The sequence below is a fragment of the Orcinus orca genome, chromosome 1 (genome assembly GCF_937001465.1).
Source record: "Orcinus orca chromosome 1, mOrcOrc1.1, whole genome shotgun sequence".
Taxonomy (NCBI): Eukaryota; Metazoa; Chordata; class Mammalia; order Artiodactyla; family Delphinidae; genus Orcinus; species Orcinus orca.
Genome location: NC_064559.1, coordinates 155,340,565 through 155,361,871, shown reverse-complemented (window position 1 = coordinate 155,361,871; position 21,307 = coordinate 155,340,565). Strand labels below are relative to the sequence as shown.

The following is a 21,307-nucleotide window of genomic DNA, read 5'->3' as shown; positions in this document are numbered from 1 at the left end:
GAACCAATAAGTTTCTTTCTAGAATTAAAACTGTATCGTCCACAGTGATAATAGAATGGTTCCCGGGATATGCAGCATACAGGTAAGCTTGGGTGGTGGGAATTTTTCCCAGTAGTTATTAAAGTTTTTATTATCCCACGGCAAAGAGATGTGTAAGGATGATAAAATATGGCAAGGAATTGCTGCATGCCTTTAGGCAGATAATTTCTAAGGCACATCTTTACCGTCTATTAAAATCAATACTATGTATTCCTACAGTTTATAATCTACCTAGTCTTACTGGACTAGCAAGTCAAAAGCAGTAGTAGTGGGCTTCCCTGGTGGCGCAGTGGTTGAGAGTCCGCCTGCCGATGCAGGGGACACGGGTTCTTGCCCCGGTCCGGGAAGATCCCACATGCCGCGGAGCAGCTGGGCCCGTGAGCCATGGCCGCTGAGCCTGTGCGTCCGGAGCCTGTGCTCCGCAACGGGAGAGGCCCGCGTACCGCAAAAAAAAAAAAAAAAAAAAGACAATAGTAGTTATTTTATGTGCCTGGGTCCTTAGAATGCAGTTCTTCATCACCTTTGGAATTCTATTGCAGCTTCATCCTTAGCTATTTATGCAGCCTGGTGAGTTTGATAGCTACAGAGTGGGGTATTTATCAACAAGAGCAAATGCAAGACATAGTCATTTATGAAATTTACATTGATTCAGACCCAACAGTCATCCAGAGTGTCACAGGTAAAGGTGTTTGCAAGTTCAAATCATTTTGGCCCCTTGGATTCCCATGAATGTGTTAGAGATAAATAAATCTACCAGCAACAAAATTATAAATATTGTGGCCCATTTATCTGTAGCCTTGGAACCTTGAAGGTTAACTCTTTTCAAATGTGAAATATGGAAATATTAAGCCGGCTCTTATAGCTAGAAGGTTATTTAAAGGTAAAGTGGCTTCTGCTCATGCCTTGCAATTATTTAGGTAACAATTTCTAATTTAAATAACCTCGGTTTAGTAAAAGGTACACTTCCTCACATTTCAATTGTTATCAAGTATTTCCTGCCAAGCTGTAGAAGACAGTTTTAATTTTTTCTCTTATTACTGAAAAGAATTAAAAAGAATAGCTAATGCTAATACTTAAGCAAAACAGACTTTTTTGTTTTGCGACTTCAGATAGATATATATCAGTTATGCCTTCGATGTTAACAGGTTAGACTTGAGAAAAGAAATTATAAAGATGTTTTTATAATTTTCTTCCCTATTAAACAGGTATGTATGTAACAGTTCTAATAAGTAGTAAATGTATTCTCATTATCCTATGTGTGTGTGGTGTGTGGAGTGTGTATGTGTATGTTTGTAAATATTCATGTGGGGATATCTCTTTAAATAATCTTTGTGCTGTGTTTCTGGTGTGTTCAAGGTGGAGGCTATACAACTAATTATGATGTGATCATTTTTTTTAACTCACAGATATTGTCATTAGTTTCACGAAACATTTTCATTTAATATGCCAGAGTAGACAATCTTTATCAAATGAGGGTCATTTCCAGCTATCAGTTCTTTTTTGGTTGTGTCCTCTGTATTTCAGTAGGCCAGATTTTCCAAAGGGACCTCCCTTTTGGAATTTCCAGTTCCAGAGCTTGTACACTTCTGTGAACCTAACACTGCCTTCTCAGAATGACCACACTTTGCATGCCCGTGAGCAGCCTTGGAGGGCAGTCGCGTGCTCAAGTGCTCTCGATGATGGTAGAAGTAGCCAACTCGGGTCACCCCACACGAGGGTAAATAATAGCAAAAAAGGCGATGCTCATATTGTAGACGCAAGGAACTCTTCCCTTCCCTTCAACTCCAATCAAGATTTTCCATTGTGAAATATGCCTACCTAGGCACCTCACAAGACAATCTATTTACCAGGCTTTGCCTCACCCCTCCCACTTCCCATACAAATAATTTTAACAAAGTCAATTAAATTTTAAAATCAACTACTTTAACCACAGGAAATGACCAGGCAGCCACAGAGGTCAAAATTGAAAAACTACCATCAATCAATGACTTGGACAGCATTTTTGGCCCTGTGTTGTCCCCCAAGTCTGTTGCTGTTAATGCTGAAGAAAAGTGGGTCCATTTTTCTGATACATCCCCGGAACGTGTTACTCCAGAGTTGACTCCAAGGGAAAAGGTGGGGTCCCCACCAGCTGCCTCAGACAACCCAGCTGACTCCCTGCCTCTGGGCCCCCCGGGCCCTCCTGGCCCCCCAGGACCTCCAAGTCCCCCTTGCAATGTACCATCGCCACTCAACTTAGAAGAAGTCCAGAAGAAAGTCGCTGAGCAGGCCTTCATTAAAGATGATTACTTAGAAACAATCTCATCTCCTAAAGATTTGGGTCTGGGGCAGAGAGCAACTCCGCCTGCCCCACCACCACCCACCTACAGGACTGTGGTTTCATCCCCCGGACCTGGCTCGGGCAGTGGTCCGGGGACCACCAGTGGTACGTCTTATGTTTGAGTGTGCTTCGTGTGACCGGGAATGGCCGTGGCTACTGCAGTGTGAGCAACGTCCTCCTCCTGCCTGGCAGTTGGCTTTAGAGCTTCAGCCATCCCTCCTTTGGCGTGGGTGTCCTGTGCCCTGTGGCATGTACTAGTGCATCGAATGCTCACGGTCATAGTGCAAGTCTGTGGATGTGTCCTGCCCTGCACTCGCAGCCCTTAGGAGTGCCCTGCCTTCCACCCTGCAGATAAGGTGTATATTTTTTAAAGAAAGCTGTGATGTCATTGTTTAGAATTCAGGAAAAGTTCTAGAAAGACAGGTTTCACAGCAAATGAGTTTCATGTTTAATGTCTGATTTCCTCATCAGATGCCTCCACGAGATCCCTAGTTTGTTTGGTTTTTTTTCGGTTTTTTCCGCTTTATTGAGATACAACTGACAAAATTGTAAGATATTTAAAGTGTACAATTTGATGATTTGATATACACATACACTGTGAAGGATTCCTCCCACCAAGTTAATTAACACAGTCCATCACCTCACATATTTACCTTTTTTTTTTTCTTTTTTCGGTGATAAATTTAAGTTCTACTCTCTTAGCAAATTTCAGTCATTCAATACAGTGTTATCAACTATAGTCACCACGTTATACATTAGATCCGCAGACATTATTCAACTTACAAGCTTATAAATCTGTTTGTATTTTTTTTCAAGAGTCCTAGTTTTTGTAGATCAATGCGTTTTCTTCTATTTTTTTTTCTGTTTATTTTCCTTATGGTGGGAGAACTATGTTAACTCCTCTAATTACTTCAGAGAAAAAGAAGTAGGGTTTGAAAAAGAGATTTTAGAGGACAGCAAAAAAAGAGGCTGCCTTATTGCATCCCCAGCCTAATCAAGTTGCCACTGAAACAAACTGCTCTCTGATGTCATCATTTGACATGCTCATCAGCCTATGAGGTCAACTCTAAGTATAGTGACAGGGGATGGAGCAGTTTATCAGAAATGTACATTTTGGGATTCTAAATGCACATGTTGACATTGAATCTGATATTTTGGTTTCCCTTATTTGAAGCTTCATTTTGTGCTCTCTAATTATGAAAGGATGGGAACTACCAAGCATATCCAAGAAAGACCAAGATTTTTCTAATGCAGCTTCTGTATTATTCATTCCATTGGTGCTCCTGTTTGTCTGACCAGATCCTCCAGTGCCTTCCCAACTGTTCCTGTGGGTTTGGTTTAGGTTCCTTTGCAGGGATGTCAAGGACTATTTGTTTTTTATTTTCTTTGAAAGAGGCGACCGAGTCTAAGTTATTTAGATCCAGTAAGAGACAGAAAGGAAAGACGTTTGTCTCTATTCTAATAGTCATCATTGCTTCTGCTTTCAATGGAGTATCTTTCAGTGCTTGCTCTGGTTTGCAAACTGCTCTGTGCTTTAAAGTGAGAGCATCCAAGCCGATCAAGGAGAGGACTGGAGAGTCACATGCACTGCCCACAAAATCAGTGTTTTATATCATTAGGTGTGCCCTTCCTCCACCAAGAAGGAAAAAGAATGCAGTACTAAAATTTAAGTTTGGGAAAGTATGTTAAAACAAAATCGGCAGGCTTCTTTACTGTAGGACCTCTGAGAGCCATTATTTTGCCAATAAGAGCAACAGCTATAGTTTCTTGTCCTGACTTCATGCCAAGAACTTTATGCACATCATTTCATCCTTACAACAACCCTATGAGGTGAATACTCTTATGTCCCCCATCTTACAGATCGAAAAACCAAGGCTCTTGGATGTTTAGTAATTTGCCCAAGTTTACACAGCTGCAGGTGGTAGACTTGGGATTCATCCTCGGGTCTCTCTGATCTCAAGCCTGTGTTCTCAACCACTATGCCCTCCAGGCACTCTTGTAAGGTTTAGTGACAAAACATCCCAAACTTATTTGAGACTGACACACACCTGTACTGCACAGTGTCATCAAGATCACCAAAAGTCTTCTCTCCAAACCTACTCCTCTGTGTTCCTTTCTATAATTCTGGAGGGTTAGAGCCTCACTTCCACCCTCTATTCCTTTTTAGGTCTTTGGGGTTCTTACTTAACTGTAAAGATAATAAAGGGCCCCTAGGTAAAACCTTCAGTTCAGACCTCAACCCCAAAGAAGCTAGTTGTCCTCTGTCAAAGAGGGGCATGTTTCCATTGCCTTGGATGGGACTCTCTTTCCTGGGCCAGGCTCTGAGTCTTCCGAAAGAACTTTTCAAGGAATAATGCCTTCTCTCCAGTGGCCCGGCCACTATGCTCTCCTCAAAGTAAACTCCTTTGGTTGGGGGAGGGGGGCTTTGTTACTCACCCAGCTCCTCCAACACCTTCCACAAGGCTCTGGGAGATGCTTGTTTGGTTGAATTGACCACTGAGCTAAAGAGTGACAAGAGAAGCTCTAGCTTTCTTTCTAGAATCCTTGGGAGTTTTGTTGTTTTAGTTTCCATATTCTTATTTAAAATTACTTGAAAATGTTACCAGTAAAGACTATCAATTCTTAGTAACTGTGCTGGAAAAAAACTATACTTTGCTGGTATTAAAGGATTGAATTTCTAAATAGAAGACCGAACTGGGCCAATGAAGCTCATGAATAAATAAAACTGTGCACCATTATCTCCTTAATTAAGTCCCAGTTTATTTGCTTGTAAATCTTTTATTGATGAAATATACACAGACTGGAAGAAATGTAAATTTAGGATTAAAAGAATAGGATACGGTCTCATGTTTTAAAGATTCGTAGTGCTTATCACTACTTGCTTCTTAAAACTTAACCTGATGGGAATAACTCATCTTGTATACCTCAAACTATATTTAATTAGATACCGTTATGCCTACTTTAAAAATTTCATTCACACTGAGATGACTGCCAATGACCAAGTTTAGACAGTACTCAGGCCTCGTGAATCAGAAGAGTTACCTGCTATTGAAAAAGTTGGAAGTTAAGAATTTGCTCCAAGAACTTTAATTTCCTTATGGCAAAAGTTCAAAATACATAGTTTGGCCAACACATTGCTTTATTGGAATGCAGACACTGATTCTTGGCAAAGCCTATCTCTTCTCCTATGTGGGCTGTGTGTGCCCAGGGGATGGAATGGGGAAAGTGTTTTCTGGGCCTGCAGCAAGTTTGGAGGCCAGGGAAAGAGAGGTGTCCGTAAAGATAGAACGTTCAGTGCAACGTTTCCCAACTGGGGAAACTAAAGCAATAGTAAAGCATGTTAAACACAAACAGACACACACATACAACCCCCCATAAGCAAATAACTTTGAGCTACCTGGGGTTGAATTAAACAAATATATTTCCTAACTACATGTCCAATATGGAAGCCACTAGGCACGTGGGGCTATTTTAATCTTAATGGCAATTAATTACAATTAAAAATCAGTTATTTAGATGCAGTAGGCACAATTCAGTGCTCAGTGGTCACATGTGGCTAGCGCCTATCTTATTGGACAGCACTTGTTCCAGAACATTTTCATCATTGCAGAAAGCTCTGTTGGACAGTATTGTTTTAGGGCTTTTAATGTGCTGGTCACCAAAAAAGAAATGCAGTGTGAAACCATTCCCACATATGTTTAATACTTTCCTCAAAGCAATGGTATAATTGTGTCCTAAGGAACACAAGTTGGGAAAGACTGATTCTTCACATATTTCGAAGTGCATATATTTTAATTCATTTGATTCTCCTCCACAACATTGTGATGTATTAGCCTCATTTTACAGATAAGGAAACGGATGCTGAAAGATAGCACTTGCCACCGTTACAAAACAATAAATAGCAAAGCCAGTATCTGTCTGACCTCAGGTCTCTTGGATTCGATTTACCACTTCTCCCCCCCACTCCCCTCCCCCACCCACAAGCACACACACAAAAAGAGAGATGAAAGTTGAAGTCATCCTTATGTGGTTCTCATACCAAAGCTATGATCGAACTCCAGGTTGAGAGCAGCAGATGGATTGAGAGCATGTCAATGGTTGCCAACTTTTCTGAACTCACAAAACTCAAATGATGTACATGTGATTTTTAAAGTTAAACGATGTTGTCCAATTATTTTCCAGCATTGTTCTTGGGAATAAACACTGCTTGAAGGGAAAATGAAAGTATAATTGAAGGTAGAAGAATGAGGATAGAGATGTACAAATAATAACCCTCTATATTCTTGCAATACAAAATAATTGTGTAATCTCACAAAATCGTGTGAAACGTTAGTACAGTTGTGAAATACTCCTTAGGCCCTGACTACTCTCTGCTGAATGTGTGGGTTCTGTCAAGGAGGTTTTGCTTCTTAAACACTCCCTTAGTATCTTCTAGCTGCACAACGAATCAATGAAATCAATTCAGTAAAGAAAAAGTGAGTAAAACAGTAAAGAAAACGTGCCACAAAAGGAAAAGGAAACCAGTTAACTAGCCACTTTTTTCCTTGCTTCTCGTCATACCTGTATCAAAAAACAATCTTTACCATCATCAACTGCCTTCCATTTGTGTAGTATTTTATAGTTTAGTAAATACTTTAATAAGCATTGTCCATTCCAATTGTGACAACCCCTTTGCAAAGTAGAAACATGTCTTATTTTTTTAAAACAGGAAGCTGAGGCTCAGAGAAGTCAAGATCCCACAGCTGACCTTTTCCCGAGATTGACTCAGAAGACTATTTCTTGGAAATAGACCCATGGATAGACATTTTGACCCACTCCTATAGCATGGTTTTCCAGCAAAGTAGAACCCTCAAAAAAGCTCCATAAAACTTCCTGACAAAGACTTTGCTGTGTAAAGATTTATTTCCCATCTCTTTGCTGTCACTTCTGTTTTCTGAAAACATCCTGGGTATAAAGAAAACTTTGTAGTGGGACCTGTCAAAATATACCCTATTCTTTTATTCAGAGAAGATTAGCCAGAGACTAAGAATATTTATATTGAGAGAAAAGTATACAGTCTATCCATGCGAAAAGAAGACCTTTGTGCAAAATATGGGGCTAAGGTCCACCTAAAGCTACAAGACACTGCATTTAAAAGCTCAGGCTTTGTAGTTACATAGACCATTTGAGCTACGTGACCTTGAGCAAGTTACTGAATATCTCTGAGCTTTACTTTCCACTGAGATAGTAGAAGTACCTTCCTCCAAAGCTTATTGTGGGGATAAAATAAGATAATGCATGTAAAATGCCTAACATAGATGCTGACCCAATAAAATAAAAAGTGAGTATACAATAAAAAGTTGGTAGTGGTGGAGAGGAGGTATCGGTAGGGATAGGTGGTAATAATTATTAGGGTTTCGCACCGATGAAACTACACTTAGAATAAGCAACACAGAGAAACACAATGCACTCAACATTTCAAATTGTTTAAACAAAGGAGCAAGATTTTCACCTCCAGGACATGCCTAAGATGGGAGCAGATGCTGAGGTGATGGGTTTTGCTGCTCAACTCCAAAGCTCCTTGAGAATCTGAAAACTGGACATGGAGGTGCTGGTCTAGGATTCTCCAGAGAACAGAGTTTTGTGACATGTTGGAGGGGAGGCTAGGTGGGGAGAGATATTTTCCTGGGGCACAATTTCTTAGACTTTTCTTGGAGTGATTTGATACCTGTGCTTCTAATCAAAGTGAAAAAGACCTCAGGAGTAGTTGGAAGTTCTCTGACTGAACAAGAACAGTTTGGAATATTGATTTGACTTTCTTAAGGTTGTTAGCCAAGTAGTTTACCCGTGTATCCCGGACAGATGACTGAAGACAGGCAGAACCCTGAGTCTAGAGACCTCTCTGGTGTGCTCATCAGCGTGCATGCCAACCTCTGTGTGTCCTCTGTGTTTCACATGCTTGTCATTGACAGCCAGAAAAGTAAATCCAAGGGCTCTTTTAAAAATCATCACAAAAATCATCGCAGGCAACCTCTACACAGACAGATTCCTACCTAGCCACCTTTGAAAAATAAAATCCTCTAAATTCAATGTGTTTCTGTTAAGATTCTACACACAAAGTATGCACGTACCATCTAATTTACTTTCTTACATTTTGTCCTTTGTTTACCATCAAGTGTTTGCTTACATTTACAAAGTTAGCACTCATATCTTGAAGCACAGTAAGAAGGATACTTCTCTTCTGTGTTTTATATACATAAATATTTATATATATATACATATACACACATATTTATATATATGTATATATACATATAATATGAAAAATCTTTTTTTTTCAAGTTCTAACCTCCATTTTCATCTGGGACATAAATAAATTTTGAATATGCACAAATCAAGAGAATGTACCGTAAGTTCGGTGTGTACCATGGCCAAAATGAAGGATACCCGCCCGCCCAGCCAAAAGAGTCTTAAGAATATGTTTTCTGTCACAGGGAGTAATAAAAGGATTTACCTTTCACTGGGTGTCACATGACAACAAAAGGCAATGAGCTTCAGCTTCTGCCATCAACCTAGTGATTTTTTTTCTTTATTGAAAAAAAAAAACAAACCCAAACCCCATGTGCTACAGAGTTGACTGTACTAACTGCTGAGGTGAAAAAAATGGCTGTGATTGACACTGTGTTGGGGAATGGGGAAGGCGGGATCCAGTGATGACAGCACTTTTGGCCACCTGCGTTCCTAGTCATTTTTAACACCAGCTTGTTTTTCAGGTGCATCATCCCCTGCTCGGCCAGCCACCCCCTTGGTTCTTTGCAGCACCACGACCCCACCTCCACCTCCTCCCCGGCCTCCGTCTCGGCCAAAGCTACCTCCAGGGAAGCCTGGAGTCGGAGATGTGGTATGTTCCCTTCTGCCCTGGCCTGCTCAGAAACATCCAGTGGGAATGACAAACAGGAGTCCAAGTGCCTGAATGCGGGTCATCTCAACTTCAGGTCTAAGTCTTACTTACAGTGCTTGTACAAATGGCCCTGACAGGTGACATCTGAAAGACAGTCACTGCAGTCAGAGTGTACGTTTCAGTTGCCCTCAAATCTCTAATATCTTTCACGCCAAGGTCGAAAATAGTAGGAATAGGATCCTGGGGCCCTTAGTTCTTCTACAGTGGGTTTGATGAAAATTAAGATAATAATGCTCAATTGTGCTAAATCCTTTAGAATGGGAGGTGTTTCCTTTCACCATATTTATCTGATTTTGGAAGAGTCCAAGGGAGGGCAAGTCCTGATTTCTGTCCCCAGACTACAGAGAAGTTACTGGTGGTAGGCACACTATGTGAATATAAAGGACGGTGGTATGACCCAATGAGTTTTTTCTGACATTTCTTGCATCATGTTTTAAGGCTGAGGGGTGGGAAACATTCTGTGTGAACAATTAAGAGACTTCTGGCAGAGGTAAATTTCTTTGGTATCTGCACACAGGAGTCACAGACTGGTGATGTCCCTGATACCTAGTTTAGCTAGCACAGTACAGTATTCTGTATTCAAATATCTTTCAGTGGGTATAAGCTCTCACATTATGTTACTTGCTTAGCTCCTGGGGGCATAAGAGGCCATCCTCCTGAAACATCACTGACCACACCCCAGACCTCAGCTTCTCTAAATGTGATGTTCCTGTTGAGTGCAGCGCATTACGGTTGATGGTTCCTCTAGCTCCATCCACAAGCTCCTGTACAGATATAATCAACTTCAGTGTAAAATGGTGCCACCTGTTCTCTTTTAAGAACCTGAGTTGTCATATCTGGGGCCGGGAGACCCTAAAAATATGGAGGACAGACCTGTGAATCTAACTTTCCATTTCTTTTCTTCTCCCTGCAGCCCCGACCTTTCAGCCCTCCCATCCATTCTTCCAGCCCTCCTCCGATAGCACCCCTAGCCCGAGCTGAAAGTACTTCTTCAATATCGTCCACCAATTCCTTGAGTGCAGCCACCACCCCGACAGTTGGTAAAAATTATCTCCTCTCTTCTAATCTGTTTGTGGTTTTGACTGGCTATTATTTATGATCTGAAAACCCTAACACCCAATGTTTCTGATCAAAGTTGTTTTGCTGTGTGTTTTGCTACTATCATCTGACTCTTCTTTTAAAAGCACCTTCTCAGCAAAGAAGGCAAAGTGCTTTAAGTAAGCAAATAAGCAAATAAAAGAATGTGAACACCTGTGTTTTACAGGAATTCTCTTATGCTATTTCCATGCAGAGCTATTCATAAAAGTAAAGAAGAAATCGTCAAATAAGATCCTATAATTTAGATATTATTTCTTATAATGAAAATCGTCTCCATTGAGGGGGGAATGTTTTTTTAAATTCCAACCGGGTAACGCATCAGAAATCACAAAATTTAGAACTTTTATTTTCTTGAAGCTTTCATTTCTTCATCACTTTGGTTCTCCTTATGTTGACAGATGGTATAAACATGGGCACTGTGGGACGTGAGAAAACTTTTCGACATTTTTTGTAGTGCTTTTCAGTGATGTGCGGTCAATTTTCCCCAAGAAATAAGTCATTGCTGGCATTTTCAGTAAATGCCTTTGTGCCTCTTTCCTTATGGTGTGATGAAAGTGAAGAGTTGAGAATGGCTGCTCAGCTGGATGGTTTTCCCAGGTTTAAATGCCTCTTTTTGCCTGGAGTATCTTCCCTCTTCCCAAGGCCGGTCTCTGTCTACACCTCTTTACCCACCTTCCATAGCTCCTGCTGCCTCTCTCATGTTTGCATGGTATCTCTGACCTGGGCTTTCCCATTCCATTTTTTCCCATTGTCTTCCTTTATTGTCTGAATGCCCTCCAAGTCTCCCATATTATAAACCAGCTGGCTCATGCTGCATTGCTTGGGAGAATCATTAACCACAGCTAAATAAATTCCTGCTGCTACTTGCCAAAAAAGAGCACACTACAGAGTTGCCCATGGGAGGAGTAATTTGATCAAAGCCTGAAGCTCTTCTGGAGAAGAAATCCCTCTTTTCCCAGGGAAATAAGTTAAGGTGTGCCTCTTAGGCCCCCAAAGAGAATTTCGACCATATCACGTGCTCTACCTTTTTAATCAGATCAGCCCCAAAGAATGCTTCAAATTTGGTGAAAATATAGCCAGTTATCCCATTTCATATGATTCGATAACAGACAGATATTTAACACCATTTATATAACCATGTCTATTCTTTACCTGCATCATCAGCTGGGGCAATTCAGGGCTCCCTAATTTTAGATGCCTATTAGCTAGTTTCTCTCTGGGTTTTGTTGTTGTCGCTGTTTTGTTTTGTCTTTTCTGTAACTTCTGACCTTATTTTTGAACTCTTTAATACTCTTGATTGCTACAACCATTTCCCCCACTCCTGCTTTGTTGTTTTTCTGTTGTTTTTTCCTCAAGGTCATTTGTTCCACTCACTCTCTGTGATTTTCCTGGTGGTCAAGAGAGGAAAGTAAGGATAATAAACTGTCACTCAGAAAGCAGACCTCAAGTGACCTCAGATGACCATCTAACCTATTCCTTCAACTCATTGAGATTCATAGAGAAAATTGCACACACAGAGCATTTGACCTGTGGCCACGTTTTGTACCATGTGTTCTCATGCTCCCTGCTGCAGAAATCTCAAATCCTGGCCAGTGACTCTGATTCTTAACACAGCTAGTATGCATTCTTTTAAGATGAACCACAGAGGGGCTAAAAAGAGAAAAAAGCCACCTTAGAGGCTGGTCACATTGCTTCATTGCTGAGGAGCATTCTGATTTTATCTGTTTGGGTCTGTTATTTTTGTTTGGTTTTCATCTTCCTCACTCTCTTGTTCTTTATTTCCTGCTGCTGTGGGTCACCTGACAGCCGTTTCTCTCTGAAGTAAATACATTGTCAACGACCGCCCAGCAGCACCTTGTGTAGCGTTGTTTATCTCTTTTTGGAGAGGATGTGCTTTGGCTGTTCAGCACTAAGGTGCTGACTGTTCATGACTGCCTTGGAACATCAACTTAATGTAATCAGATGGCTTGGGGGAGATAGAATTTCAGCAGCAAATTCCTGACATCGATGGCTCAATATTTCCCTCCCTCCACCAAGATACTTTTCTGACATTTCCTGTGACACTTGTGCCAAAATTGGGACATGTGTGGCAGAAACTGGGTACTTATTATTTGTACTTGTTATTGCAAAGTTTAATATAATTCAAGGATTAAATTTTTAAGAGCATGTCTGGTCTTTCTACACAACAATTCAAGTAAGAATTTGCTCCTGCCAGACTTCAGGCGTAAAATCTTTTTCATGAGACCTGTGGTTATAAAGTAGTAAATCTGATGCCAAATGGAAAACAGGACTTTCTGTGCATTGTCACATTCAAATAATGAAGAGTCCCTTTGCAACTATATGTCACTGAATTTTAGTTACCTTCAATCAGAAGATGCACTATTATTTTCTATATGACTGAGAAAGGACGGAGAAAGCTGCCAGTTGAGGTAAGGTGCAATACTTCCTTATCATATTGATTTTAAGACCCATCCCATTTCCAGAGAGGTTAAAAAGTACACATAGTAGAATCAATGAAATACAATAAACTCCTTTTTTACTGAACAAAGCTCACAGGACCTTCACTATTTGATTTGGGGGGAAGAATCCTATTAATATTATGTGAGTAAAGAAAGTGTTTAAAGTTATTCTATTGTCAGAAACAAATTCCTAGACATTTAGAGATAGAGATAAACAGGGAGTTATCTCTAATTGTATCTATCCAATTTATTATTTGTTTCTTATTTCTATAGGTGATAGTCATTTTTTTCGATGTTTGCAAAACCTTCCTTTGGTACCCCAATGCAAAAAGACCACCCTGAAGACAATTTTTCTTCATTGTTAAATTCACTATGAATTATATTCCTTCACTGTTAATCATGCATTTTTAAATTACATCTTTAACATCCCAGGAATCTGTAATGAATGAAAGGTAATCATTTACGGGCATCAGGTGGACTTTGATGCTTCCTTTGGTGTAGATCTTTGAGCAAAAGTGATTTGTATTCAGTACAGGAATATTAGTCATAGCATTTAAAACTTAAAATATTTCCTCCAAGTCTTTGTCTCTCTAAGCTGGGTGGCAATTCTGACTTAGATAAGCTTTTTAAAAAATATAACTATATTAACATCAATTATTCTGGACAAAAAGAAAGACCTTTGGAGGTGGATATTCTTGATCCCAATTTTAAATTCTCACAGTTTAGTATTTTTTTCCTTCTGTCTTTTTTTTTTTTTTTTTTTTTGAAAAACCTGTCTCCAGTACTGACTTCCCTATCTCAGATCAATCTGAGGCAATTTCCATGGTTAGTTCTTAAGGAAATTTTTCTCTGTACTTGATTTGAGTGTTGCCCTTATTTAAATTAAGCACAGAGCTATGCAACCACCCATTTTTAAGTTCTCTGATTTATTTAGTATGTTTTCTTCTAAGCACTCAATGTCTACAACCACAATAAAAAATGATAGCCACCCTGTTCAGCCCTTACGAACCATTCTTTTGTAACTTCAGCTCAAAGAACAAATGACAGTATTGGAGGCTCCTCATTTTAAGGAGATTGTAAACAGAAAATTAGTTCTTCAAAAGAAAGGAATATTCTCCACCATTCCCCACTAATAGGTATGAAAAGGCACTGTTACATTCAGTTTCTGCCAATGTAACTTTTTTGTGTCCTATTTTCTGGAGATATTATGGGGTATCCTTCTTAGGGCCAGTTCTTTTTCCTCTCCTACAGATATTATAGGAGTTGCATTCGCTTATTCTAGCCACCAAGGAAGCCACATGTATATTAAAAGCTGATTGACAGGTGCTATCCTAGAGCCTTAAGAATTGACAAAGAAATAGTTTCCCTGCCTTATTCACTAAGTCTAAGGAGGCAAGCTAGTAGAATATTTTCCAAGAAGCAGAGTTTTTGAAATAATTTTACTACCCTCATCCATTTCCTTATCTTACTTCTCTGCGTTCTAGGGAAGATTCTCCCTTACCGGTCTTTGTACAGAATTTATTCAATTTTCTATTAAAGTTATAATAATACCCTTCAGACGTGTGGCACTGATTGATCTAAATCACATAGAATTAAACTTCAATTGTCTACATTTGTTTGTTGGTGAGGAGGGAGACCGTGTACAGAGATCCAGAACGGTTGGGATTCAGGGCAACTGTTGTGACCAGTTTACAAAGACATATGGCCATGCCTGATACCATAGCCAAAGATGGAATTACAATAATGCTGTTCAAAATTAACAATCCATAACTACCAAGTACAGTGCAAGGCAAATTGAATTTGGATATTGATGAAGTTGAAATGGGATACTTCATTCAGGGACCTCAGATTCATACTGTTGCATTTTTATGGTCTCATTAAAAGCTTCCTCTTTCCCCATGGGGAGGAAGGTGCATGCTGGGTGATCCCATTGAGCTGTCAGCACTCTGTCCAGAGGTTCTGTTGATGGATATATGTCCAGCCACTTGAGAATTGTGTCTGAGTGAAATACACCTGCACGAGTCAATTATTAATGATAGTGCTTTTAACAACTCCCTGAAACAGTGGGGGTGTGATTTCTTCCATGGAGCTGACTTCAGTGAATTCACAGATGCTAACATCTGGCATTTTTTAGATTTCCATTTCTTCTCATAGGCTCATCATGAAATAAGCACATCACTTTTTTATACCCTTTCCATAATCTCAGTGTCTTAGGTTTTGTTTCCTTTTCCATTAAAATCATTCCTGTGTTTCGATCAGTAAAGTGTGTTGCTTGATTTCATTTGAGATTTGTATTTGTGTTTTTGTTTTCCATTCCTTTATATTTCTTTGGTTCATAGTGTCAGAAGATGATGTTTTTTATGACAAACTGCCCTCGTTTGAAAGGCGCTGTGAAACGCCTGCAGGTATGGTGCTAGCCGAGTGATCTCTAGATATCTAGACTTTAAAAATCCAAGCCCTTATGCCATCTGAATGCTCAACTTCATGGACATGCTCCTCGCCTCATGAGTGTCCAGTGCCGATCAGATGCACCATCTATTTACTGTTCATCGTGTAACTCATGCCACTGAAATGTTTTTTGAGTGAACATTTTATAAAGCCGCAGGTTGCATGACAGTTTCTCAGTGAAAAGGTTCCAAAAAGGTGAGATGCTGTTGCTTTGTGAATTTACAGAAGGAGGAATAATTTAACTGCTCAGAATTATGTGTCCAGTGACGGCTTTTTAATTAAAAATACAGTAGAGCACCGTTAGTAATCTTGTTTTTTCTTTGGTACGTAGGTAAGGGGTGTTTTGTGTCTGGATGCCTAAGGTGATTCCAGGGGAGGGGATGGAAGAAATATGACATCTTCCATGAACTTTCAGTTGATATGCAATGCTGTTGTCATTGAAAACCTCAGCTAAGTTTTATATAACCTATAACTCCGAGTTCATCTTTTTGAAAACATAGAAGGGGATGACATTGAAGATGAAATAAATACAGCAATTGCTGAATGACAGTTTGGCCAAACTCGTGCAGTTAAAATATGCTGACGCCCCTGCATGGCCAGGAAGACTTCTGCTCCATGCACACCAGCACCGAGTACCAAGCTACCAGCAACACGTGCCCATCCCTTTAGGCCTCCATAGCTTTGCTTTTGCTTTCTGTTTCCCGAACTGAAAACAAAATAACAATAATAATAGATTGCCAGCCTTCCCTTTTTCCTGCACGCTAACGGCATGCAGTGCCTCTGCCCTCCCCCCTAGTGAGATGAATGACCTGCTCTGTAACTCATACTGTGTCCTTCTCTCTCCCTCTCCTTAACCTTTCCCATCCCGCTTCAACTCCTGGCCATGCAGAGAATGAACAGCCTTCCCTCGTTTGGTTTGACAGAGGAAAGTTTTATTTGACTTTTGAAGGTAAGTAGTGCATAGCATACCAGATTCTAATTTATCCTCCCCTCGTGCCTTTTCCCCATTCACATTTTTAAATCCCAATTCTCTTCAAAAGACCTGGTCTCACTTTCTATATAAAAATGCTATGGCTACTTCGAAAATATTAAATACTAAAGAAAATATTCCATGAATTTGGTTTGTATGAGATCTTCGATTTTTTCATATTAAAAAATTAAAGCTAATTTGCAGTTAATATTGGTTACTTAATTGTGTTAAATTGAAAAAAAACAAACACCTTTTTTGGGCAAGGAACTTAACTCTGTCAACCAGGGCTCTTTCTTAACTCTTTTGCAAATGCAATGCAACAAATATAAGGACATTTTTGGTTGGAATTGGAATTTAACTTTGCTTTGGATAATTAATATTTCAGATACAACATCCATTATTGTAAAATGTAAATGTGTAAATATTCTTATGACAAGGAATGCTGTATAGGAGGTCAGAAAAGTGAGGAAAAGAAAAAAAGTATTTTAGTAAGTTCTATTTACATCTTCTGAAATGGAAATTGCAACTGGAATGACTAGTAAAATGTACAGCTACCACTGGACTTGCCATTTTAGAAGATGAAAGAAAATATACATAAATATAATGTCAGGTATCTAACCTCAATGTTGGATAATTTGTTATATTCTGTATTAAGGATTAGCATTCTTCTGTTTTATATTTAAATTCTAAATCATTTTAACAGGCCAGGCATTTGATAAAATGGCCTGTTTAAACTATTGTATAGGAAAAATTAAGTAGTTCAACTTAATTAATGGACTATCTTACACATATCACTTAAAACTCTGCTTTCTATGATTTTAAATAGCTAAGTTTATCTTGGGATAAAAAGTTGGCCAAAAAATATTCTACTCTAGAATTGAACCTAAATATTAAACATCTTATATTTCATGACAACAAAAAGAACTTTCTTAACTTAAGTGTGTGTTTTAGCACAATTGTAAACAATCAGAATGACTGATACAGATTTTGAAGTAGTTTTTGTGGTGTGGCTTTTTTCTCTTAACAGTGACTTTTCCTTGCAAAATGGTCCCAGAGATGGAAGTCCTTAGCTTGGAGTAGCTTGGGTAGCAACAGGAAATATTGTATGATTTAAAGCTTCCCAAATACTTGATGTCTATCCTGGGTCAGGCAGAGAACAGGTGGATAGGCAGTCTTTAAGGCAAGATGCATATTTTCCACATGATGTCGGAAAACTTCGTTGCCTCAGGCCATTAATTTTGTGATAACCAAGATGCAAAATCCACAAATTTATGACCTGCTAAACTTTCTCTTCGAATCAGATGGAATTAAAAAGTGTCCAGGTGTCTTTTTACTGATCAGCACATCTCAGAGCAGAAGCTACAGTTGAATAGGTTGGTGATCCTGACTTATAGCCAATACCTGCATACATAAAGGCCCTTTCTCTGGTTCAGTCTGGCCACACTAGAAGTTGTAGTTTACTCTGCTTTAACCAGGAAATTAAGCCATATGCTACCGGCAACCTTCAAGTAACATCTGGGGCTCCAAAAAATATATTTCATAATTTTTTGTTGGTGTGGTTTGTTTTGGCTTTAGAGTATCTGTTGGTTGGTTTTCTTGTGTTTTGGGTTGCATTTCTTTAACCAGAGAGAGGTAGACTTTTTCTGAAGATACCAATCTAAAGAGAACTTTTGGTTTTTGGTTTGTTTGTTTTTAAAATCCACATCATCAATCAAATATAAGTATTAATAAACATATGGAATAGCAATGTGAGCCCCTTTTTTTCTTTTTAGGAAAAAAAAATATTTGTTAGTAGATTTTGGGGTATCTAAAGTTGGTAACATTGCCATTTTAATTAGTAAGATCCAAGTTCCTTAAGCATCTCAATTTAAGCCAAGAGAAGTCATACAAGAAAGAGGTTGAATAGAAATTAATTGGAATCTCTAGTTCTGTGTTAGCTTCATCTTGGACTTTGCTCAAGGCTGGAAAGTATAGGCAAGGCTTCTTAAGGGACTATAGGAGCAGCTGTTTCATAAATGTGTCCCTAGTCTTCTCATCAAGAAATGCTCATGCAGATGAAAATACGTTACAGTGAACTTCAAGAGAAGACTTAAGAGAAACTAAAAATGACACCTTACCCCCGGAACTAAAAATGACACAAGGATGGCTACATTTTAAGAATGGAAAACTTTGTTTTCATCATTTATGTACATTCGTCTCAGGTAGTTTTAGCTAGTGCAACCTGGAATGATTTTTAAATTTTCTGCTGTGATGATAAAATGGCATAGAAACAGTGACATGTTAAAATGCCTTGAGAACAGTGCCCCTACCCAAATTTTAAACTCCCAAAAGACTGTCATTCAACATGTTTTATTGAGTAGCACTTTTAGTATATTCGTCTAGGGCACTCTGGCTTTACCCACATTTGTTATTATTAATGTTAATTATCTTTATCTTCAATTCTTTATTCAGGGAATGCAGAAGAGGAAGAAAGATTCCCAGCTCAAAATATTCACTTGTTCCAAATAGCTTTGAAATTATTATTTGTTGGCATCTAAATAGTGTTTCTATCATGTTCAAAACCTTAGCCTGTCTTATCCATTGCTTTGTTCTTACAGTGCTCTAGGCATTGTGGTTACCCAGTGAGTGTTTGAGTCACTGACCAATCAACCAATTCACTAATGAACTTTGCCTTATGAACTTATTTGGAGATAGCTTGAGATGCTTCACACCTCTAAATTTAACTTAACAAGAGAGATAGAAAAGCATTAGATGATAGTTCTAACTCAGAAGAGTTCCAAAGCTTGTCTTAGTGGTTTACTTTTATAAACAATTTCATTTTTAAAAAATTCACTGAAATTTTAACCTATTTAAGTTGAGCTGGAAAAAAATGGTGAAGGTTACGAAAGGTGGTAACTGTTTAAATTCATTCATCCAGGAGTATATCCAACTGAAACTATCAAGTATTCTTCTGAGATGGAAGGAAGGGAAAGATATTTCCATAACAAGTAGAAGATGTGACTGTTAGATATTTGAATAATTCTGTAGAGCATTTGAACATCAAGATGTTTCCAGAAATGTGCTGTCTCTCTCTTTGTTTAACTTATTTAACTACAAAATCATCTTGTATCTGGTAATGGAAAAAAAGACGACCTACAGCCATACATTCTTGAGTGTCACCTCTCCTCTGTGCATACAGCCACTTGCACTCTCCTCTCAAGACAGCTCCGTGCTCCTGTTTACTAGTCTCACTCCCACCAACCTGTGGGACTGTCATGTCCTTAGCAACACCCTTCTCTGCATTCCCAGGCTCTCTGCCACACTCGCCCACCTGTTTCCTTAACTGCATCCCAGCTCTCTCCAGGGGCCATCTCTTCTCCTCTAGCTCTCTCCACGGAAAGTTCCTTAGTCTTCTGTGGGCCCTGTGTCATGGGACTACGAGTTCTCCCAACTCCCCATTGCTACTTCCAACTCCCACTCCCCATAATGTAAAGCAGCCATCTGCTCATTCTACCTTTTACTTACGGCCGTCCACCACTGACTACGGAGCATTCCTCTGCGTTCATCTACAGGCTTAGGGATGCTGGCAGCCCCTTTTCACCCTCTTCTCCACCTCACTCCCTAGCTTCATTTTGTGTCATAGATTCGATGGGGATGATCCACCCAACACCCTCGCTCCAGGGCCTCTTGACTTCTTCAGTTCCAATAAACTTTCCCTCCACTCATTAACCCACACCTCTGGCCACATCTTGGAAATGGTCCCTACTGACAAGTGTCATTTTGGCTATCTCAGAACTAACCATGTGTCCCCCTTCCTATACTCCTATACAATGATTCTTTCATTCAACAAATATTTAGTGAGTACTACTGTGTGCCAGCACTGTCCTAGGCACTCCCCTGTAGGGAACAAAACAGGAAAAATTCCCTGTCATCATGGAGCTTACATTTTAATGTGGAGAATCAAAAGTAAAAAGATAAACAAGTAAAATTTTACAGCCTAAGTTCTACAGAAAAAAAAATAAAATAGGGAAGGAGAATGGAACATATTGGGGGTGAAAATAAATAAATAAGAGGACCTGAGGTAATAAAAGTAATGAATAATAATAACTAACACCTGAGTTCTTACTATGCAAAAGGTACATTTCATCTACTATCTCATTTTATCTGCACAAGTCACTGATGAGACAATTCAGATTCAGCTAACATAAGTCACTTTTGCAAGATCACTCAGCCAAGAAGAGGCAGAGAAGGGATTGAAACCAGGCTCCTAGCTGGAGACCAAGGCTGATGCTCTGCTCCACGTCCATGATCTCATTCAGCCTTCGCAACAGCCCCTTGAGATAGGTGATGCTCGCAGGTTTTTCCAACTCTCCTAACATTCCAGCTTCCTGGTCCCCTGACTACACCTTATCTTTGACCTTGTTGAAACCTCTAGTCTCATGTCCACCCCACTCTCGTTCAGTCCACTAGCCAAGCCTACATTCAAGTTTTCTTCTTTATCCTGGTTAGACCCCACAGAAGAAAAGTATGTCTCTATACAGTGGGATCTACATTTTCCTCTTTGGAATTATGTAGTCCATGTGAAAAAAGTAACACTTGGATATTTTTAACTTCTGACCTCCTTCAGTAGGTTATTAAATATCCCTGCTTAAAACTTGGTAAGACATAATCATAGTCATGGACCACTCAACTTTCTTTGCCCTGACAATAGTAATAGCATCCTGGAAGAAGCAAACAGGTCAAATTTTTCACATACGACCAGGAGGATAGTAATTCATTCATCTGAGAGTCACTAAAGAAAGAAAAATTGAAAGGCATAACCAATTTTTTGGGAAGCAGCTGTTTTGCTAAATTCACAATATTCTTCAAGTGGGAAGTGTCCACTAATTGCCCCTACCCCACTGTAGGCCCTTTTCAATCAATAATGCAGTAAAGTTATCGAGTACCCAACTCTGCAAGTCACAGTGTTAAATACAACTAAGTTGGGGAAAAAATATAGAAACATAAAAAGCAGTGATACAAGACTGTCTTCATTAAAAATATTAAAATCGCAC

The 21,307-nt window shown here is 39.3% G+C and overlaps 1 protein-coding gene across 23 annotated transcripts in view; it reads left to right on the top strand.

Moving 5' to 3' along the window:
• SGIP1 (SH3GL interacting endocytic adaptor 1) overlaps positions 1-21,307 on the top strand; it is a 222,204-nt gene that overhangs the window by 153,158 nt on the left and 47,739 nt on the right. For 6 of the 23 annotated variants that reach the window (XM_049698175.1, XM_049698190.1, XM_049698185.1 and 3 more), the window contains 4 exons: positions 1,973-2,464; positions 9,112-9,239; positions 10,213-10,339; positions 15,196-15,261. In XM_049698175.1, coding sequence (XP_049554132.1) covers positions 1,973-2,464; positions 9,112-9,239; positions 10,213-10,339; positions 15,196-15,261 — 813 coding nt within the window. Of the gene's footprint in view, positions 1-1,972; positions 2,465-9,111; positions 9,240-10,212; positions 10,340-15,195; positions 15,262-16,193; positions 16,254-21,307 lie in introns of all 23 variants that reach the window. The other 17 variants (XM_033407538.2, XM_049698236.1, XM_049698197.1 and 14 more) reach the window with 5 other exon arrangements.